General features: G+C 33.8%; 2 protein-coding genes across 2 annotated transcripts; one reads left to right on the forward strand and one right to left on the reverse strand.

Moving 5' to 3' along the window:
* Nucleotides 1-24: 24 nt before the first annotated feature.
* LOC148629063 (zygote arrest protein 1-like) lies at nt 25-2,507 on the forward strand. Its single transcript, XM_088543402.1, has 2 exons — nt 25-205; nt 1,131-2,507. Exons 1-2 carry the CDS (start codon nt 113-115, stop codon nt 1,329-1,331), a joined length of 294 nt encoding a protein of 97 aa, XP_088399528.1. The 5' UTR covers nt 25-112; the 3' UTR covers nt 1,332-2,507.
* A 172-nt stretch (nt 2,508-2,679) lies between these two features.
* On the reverse strand, nt 2,680-6,668 carry LOC148629064 (uncharacterized). Its single transcript, XM_088572464.1, has 5 exons — nt 6,646-6,668; nt 6,425-6,468; nt 4,554-4,662; nt 4,020-4,168; nt 2,680-3,473 (listed from the first exon to the last, which is right to left on the reverse strand). The coding sequence occupies exons 1-5, from the start codon at nt 6,666-6,668 to the stop codon at nt 3,244-3,246; spliced, it is 555 nt and encodes a 184-aa protein (XP_088428590.1). The 3' UTR covers nt 2,680-3,243.
* Nucleotides 6,669-6,928: the final 260 nt, after the last annotated feature.

A 6,928-nucleotide genomic window follows, 5' to 3' on the forward strand; every position in this document is an offset into this window, starting at 1 on the left:
GAAAGTAGATTAGTTTTCTGAAATATCTGTTTTGGACTTTTTAGGTTTTTTTTCACTATAAATAAATTGATACGATACAAAAACGTAAAACACAATTGCTTTTAGCCTAAACATGTCTGGAAGACGATACGGATTTTTCAGATGCAGTGACTGCGGGGCTAATTGGGAGAGTGCCTACGTATTCTGTGTTGAAGGTTCTAACACTGTAAGTGTAGTTAAACTTCATTTACCAAAACAAGGAAGTAGCGCTACGCCATTTTCAATCTGTTTGAAGTTTCTAGTAATGTATAAACGCAAAAACGCAAGAAAAAATTCTGAGTACGTAAGAAAGGAACTTGCAGAAAATACATTACAAGATTTGTGTTTAGGACTCTGGTCACGGTGGGACACGACCGATGAATGCCTTCATCGTAAATTTTACATCATTGCATTAAAAGTAATATGAAAATGTGAAAAAGAATTGAAGTAAAATGCCTCAATTAGAAAAAAATAATTTAATAGATTTAGTTACTGTAAATTTTTTATGAAGTGACTGACTACCTTTTGATCCAAAAAAGGTAAAAATCATCTGATTCAGTGAAAGTGTCGAGTTTTAAAAGTGGTCTATATCCCTTGGTGTTTTTCGATGTTTCGCCCACTCTCCTCTTCAATCCTAGCAACCGCTTCTTGATTCCTATTAGCTTTGAAATAGCTATTTGTCATAATAATAACGAATATAGGAGGTTTGACCAATAAGTTCTTTCCCTCATACAAGTTTATTCTTTCAATTTGTAGCCATATGTTTTTATTGGACAACACATCATTTCATTTGATTTTTTGAGTCGAATATTCAATGGAAATAAATTGCCAAGATATTTTTTGCTTAATTCAGTTATGAGATTGGAAGGGACTGTATGTGTGATGACATTAACGAAATATAACGAGAACTGAAAACTCTGGGTTTAATAAAAGTAAGTAGATACATATCCCACTATCTGCAACAAGGACATATAAAGTTCGATTGTCATGTGTGTTTATATGTAATTGTACGGGCGTGTATAGCAAGTAAATGTTTAGCATAAAATTTCATCACGTAGGAGTGATATGTCGAACTTAGTTCACACTGGTACTTAAGATTTTTTCTATTTCAGAGATACTATGAACAGGATTGCAAGAGATGCAATACATCCTGCCAACCGTACAGGGTGGAACGACTCAAGTGCTCACGCTGTGGACTGCAAGACTGCATTTGCTCTAAGGCAGAGCGGAAAGAGAGACATTCCGACCCAAACAAGCCCCACAGGAGCGATCTGTGCCACCGATGTCGTAGTGGTCGACCTTGCTTACACTAAGATGAGTTTTTGACTTGTAAAGTTAATAAAAACACATTAGTATTTATGTGTATAACAAGCACTAACTATCATATGTCATAACATTTCAATTGACGATTTGTTTCTACATGTACGTGTTTCTTTTGTTTTCATTTTGTATACAATGTTTGTATGTTATTTTTGTCCAAATTTTCTAAGAATTGACTTGACCCTTGTCTTCCCAATTTTGAATAACTACCGCTTCAAAATATTCTTGAAGCTTTAAGTTTTAATGAATCAGTGATAAGTAGACATTTAAAGGGGGTCTTTATTTGCAATGGTGCTAATAGATTGCACAATATTTACCACAGAAAGCAACCAAAAGTAAGACTGCAATAATTCATTAGAGTGTACCAGCCCGCTTGGGAGCTAGCCGTCAATTATATTAATGAGCGGTGCATTCAAAATTTGAAGTAAGTTGTTCATATAATAAAAAATTAATTAGGGATAAAAATAAAAAGATTTTTTCTAAATATTGTTATCTTTTTTGTCTTCATTAGTAATATCAAGGGCGGGACCGGGTCCAGAAATTTTGAAAAAGGGGGTTCTAGATGGTTTCCCGAAAAAGGAGTGTTTTAGGTTATATGCTCATTTTTTTGGGCCAAATTTTGCACTGAATTAACAAAGTTCTCCAACAAAAAAGGGGATCCGATCCCGCCCCGTGGATCTACCACTGACTATAAGATTTTATTTTCTTTGTATTGGTTACTCGCCGTAGTACAAATTAAGTATATTAACAAGGTTCGATTTAGAATCAATTTGTTCAGAATTAATTTTAGTATTTTTTTAATCAATACGTCCTAGCTTTCCGATAGTATACTAAATTTGCCAAATTAGAAATTCATATTGATATTCGATGTATCGAAACCGAATTCGCGTATTTCAAAAATGTTGCTTGAACGCATCCCAATCTTATGAATATTATTGACGGCTAGCTTTCATGTGGGCTGGTATCGACGGCTAGCTTCACACTGGTTAATAAATCATGTATTATATAACGTCAAATTCATGACATTATTGATAAGTAAGTGGTATATAAAGTAGTATCTTGTTCTCGCTAACTCGCGCAATAGGACAATAATGTTCGATATGCATGCAATAATCGAAATATCGTTTTGATTTCTTTCGAACATACAAATTAAAGACAAAATTAATGAATTACGTTTTATTATAGCCCTGGAAGACGTTTTTACAATATTGAGAGAACTGTCTCCTTGTTTGGGAGGTCACATGTTACTAAACCTTCAATATGTCGCCAAAACATGAAAATATACATTATGTTTGATAAGATCGTAAACTTAAACCTCAAATAAAACCAAAATTTGGGCACTGTCATAAGCATGTAATGACGAACATATCTATTATCATTTCAAAGTCATCAATCATTTTGCTGAGAACGACATTAAATGTCACACCACATGTAAACTGTCCATTTCATAACATAGTTTTCTTCTTTCTATAAGGAGTTCTCTCTGATTATTTGCACACCGGTCAAAAAGACGACATCCGTATGTTATATGTATTTTCGACATTTCCCGAGCAAGACTTGTCATTTTAGTCTAGGACATTCACATCTTTCTACTCTGATTATTCACAACGAGTGAAAATCATGTACTCTACCAGACACGACAGTTTATAGAGTTCACTCATGCGATCTTTTCCAGAAGCACCACATTTTCTTCTCAGCTTCAACATGATATGTGAGCAGAATTTGAATTAAGCGTCTTCAAGACAACCGTTGATCTGAATTTTACATTGGTTTTAGACAAAATCCACCACAAATGGGTGTTTACCTTTCGATCAAATCCAGCATGCACGAACACTATTCACGTGCACATTGCAGTTTTGGTCATAGCATGGTTTTGTTGATTCTTGACATTTGGTTTCGTCAGAGTCAAATGATAGTAAGCAAAGCCGCTAAAATAACTAAGTTTATCAGCGGAGTTGATACCGAGAGGCGTGTCGAAGAGTTTTCATCATCCATGTAATAATAATCCTCTAAGTTGTAATCATCCAGTTGCTTAACATCTTGAAAGTCTCTATCATTGTCGAGAATTTTTATGAATCTGGCTTTGAGGGGATCTTTAGTTGGAGCTGTTGAATCTAGAATCGGGCTGTCATAATCTGAAATAAGGAATGATTGCCGGTTTATTTTACACTGTACATAAGCCCTAACAAAAAAACAAGTGATGCCTCCAGCAATTTACTTGGATTTGATGAATGCAAAAAAAAAAAAAAAACAACAACAAACAAACAAACAAACAAACAAACAAAAAAAACAGTGCTTTAAGAAATTGCCTCGCTTCGCAAAATAGTGCTATCGAAACAGGAAAATAAAGCCGATATGTTCAGAAAACGCACTTGATTTCTCGTCAATTTCTTTTACCTATAGTTGATGCACAAACAAGTTGAAATCGTATTAAAAGCGGTTAGATTAAAGATACATTTTGTGTATAAGACAAAATCCCAATAACGTAATCAAGACAGAAATTGGGTCGAATTAAACGCATGCTTTTGGTGGAGAAATGAATATCAAGGAGGAAACTCTCACAGTACATATATGACAATGATAACAAAAGGGAAAGACGATTAAAATGTACTTTGCACGTGAACCTTTGAAAAAAATAAAGAAAAAAAAAACGCACGTAACTGCTAACTACATATACATACCACAACCGTCGTAAATTCGTGGAATACATGATATATCTCCATCAAAACACTTGCACAGATTGCAGTCTGATCTGATCCAGGCACCATGAGGAATATTACCACACGGTTTAAACTCGACTTTATGTTGACACCGTCTTCCAAAATAGTTCCTGTAAGCAAACAAATTACACTAAAATTGTATTGGTGTTTTTTTTGTTTTTTTTTTTTTACATGGTCAGTTCTATACAAGTACAAATATAAGAGATTTTCACTGTGGTGACACGGTTGAACTTACTCATTGTCTGTATCTCAATGGCATATCTTGGGAGTTCCGCAAGTTGGAACTCCTCTTGTAGTTCTAAAATGCCGTTAATTTTATGCAAAATTGGGCAGAAATAAGCAAATGACAGCCCGGAAACCCTCCATCTATAAGTATTTGACTCAGACCCACCCTATCTCCCTTATTTAGAATTTTTTTTACGAGCCCTGTATCTAGTTTCCGTTTTGAGTTGTCAGGTCTGGCATGTCACTTTATGTCATACAATAAAAACTTACTTTTTACATTTACACAAGGTTCCCAAAATACAGATTCCTCCGTTCTGACAACATTGGTTCTTTTTCTGTGTCTTCCTGGGACTGGCATTCACCTGTACATTATTCCTATCTGCAAATAAGATACATTATTACTATGGACCAATATTCAGTATTTATCATCGTAAAAAGGGGATGGCATGCAGCTAGCTAATCCGGTGCAGTGTTAGTATACCATAAAACGGGTATAATACAACCTCTGCATATATAATGACAACTAGTATATTAAAGACCTATATGTACTTTATTCTGATAAACCGTTGTTGAAACAATGGTATACAGACATACATATCAGTCATTACATATGAAATTGTATTACAGAGGTAAGCAACACATAACCTTCGAATTGTGCTTTTTGCCTTACTGCGTTTTATTTATCACAGTTTGGAACTAGCAGAAAGCAGAAAGTGCTGTTAAATTAAATCAATAATATTTTATTGTTTTACTGTGTGCGTGTGTGTGTGTGTGTGTGTGTGTGTGTGTGTTATTATTATTATTTTTTTATAATCGCCACATTCGTAATTAAATTACGGGAGTAAGCTTTCAGTAATGATGTATAAGAGAAGCAGTTTGACTTCTGTATATATAAATTCTTATTCCTTGTCAACTCCATTGAGTTAAAAAATGTAAGCTCTTGAGAATGTTGTTATAAGGCATTACTTAAAATCTGGGACTTTATTCGTGAAGCATTATGAAATGATAATCATCGGCTTTAAATAAATCCACTTCGTGTCAAAATTGATAACTCATCCCTGTGTCATTTGAGAAGGAAATTATTATAAGGTGCTTTACATACACTTTTATGCTCTTTTAGGATAGCGGTCACATGGGAGGATTCAGAGATTTTGAAAAAGGGCCCGAGTGGAGCGGGCTCAAGAAAAAAATGGTTCTAGGCAATCTTTTGCTCATTGTTGCTCAAACTGTGCACGAAATTAATAACATTTTCCGACAAAAAAACAGAGGTCTTTTGGATATGCCACCCCAGGCAACAATTAAAAATCACTCGGGGAGAAAGTGCGCATGCAGTGTATTTTAGTATTCCATGCACAATTAAAGTTAATTGCCTTTAAAAAGCGTATCACTACCATGTACAATGCATGGACCGTGAATTTTTTATTAATGTACAAAATTCAGTTTTTTTGTTTGAAGTAATTAAAATGCTTCCCATTTACTGTTGTTATTCACAGTTTTCTTTTTATCAGTGAAAACTTTCCCTTTTTCGTGGCTATCAGTCACTCTGTTGCCTCTAGACACGCTAATTTCCAAAATGACTAGAAGAAAAGGCAAACTTGGGTATCAAACCAACAATTTGATGGTACATTATCACCTTATCGAGGAGTGTTTCCTTTCCTTTGCCAAACAACACCTTTAACATTCTAGCAACCGCGCTTTTCTAAAATTTTCTTTCTATCAGTATGTTTGTCAAGAGTGATAAAAAGGGATTAATTTATAGGTAATAAAGATTACGAAACGGTTTGTTCTAAACAAGGGTTTTTATTTGAATTTAGTGTTCGAGAGATTAATGCAAATATGGGATAATCTTCTTGACAATATGAACTAATCCTTTAACGAGGAAACGAAAGAGGGCTCTACAATAGTCCTTAATTCTTTGTCATTGTTAGAACCCCAGTCTTAAACAACCATTGATATAAAACATACTTGTTGTAACTTCAAGAGCAGATAAATATTCTTCGAGAGAAAAAAAATGAAACGAACTCGAATATATTTATATCATATATATATATTTCTAAATCTGATATTTTCTGAATTTATATACAGCGTACACGGAGGTCTAGTAAATATATGACAAAAAGCTTGTAACGTATGAAGCTTACCTCCAAATCCATAGTTCACTGTGATGAAGACACTTATAACCAACCTTAAAAAAAATAAAATTCAGTATTTCACAACCATTTAGAAACCATTTATTAAAGTATTAGAATGATGCTTTTTAACAGATTGTAATAAACCTAACCTTTCGCAGACTCTGCGTGTGTGTTTATAAAAATATATTAATTATAAATCTATATTAAATAAAATAATTAATTAAACTTACATGTGCTTGAGAATAAGCTCCATCTTTAACATATTTAGTAATATATTCCCACTTTTTGTCTTTTGTCAGTGAAGATGACAATATGAATAATAAAACCACGTGTAGTAGATAAAAATAGTAGCCACTGAAAAATACTCAAGTGTTATTGGACGAGTTAGTTTAAATGTCAAGTCACATGACATGTTTACGAATTTCACCTGCGCTAATTATCACCTGACAAATTTAATGTCAGCCTAATTAACACCGAAGTAAAACTGTCATATTATGAAGTTTACTGATATTC

This window comes from Perna viridis, chromosome 1 (assembly GCF_037379345.1).
Source record: "Perna viridis isolate PV_CMFRI_1.1 ecotype Kerala chromosome 1, ASM3737934v1, whole genome shotgun sequence".
NCBI lineage: Eukaryota > Metazoa > Mollusca > Bivalvia > Mytilida > Mytilidae > Perna > Perna viridis.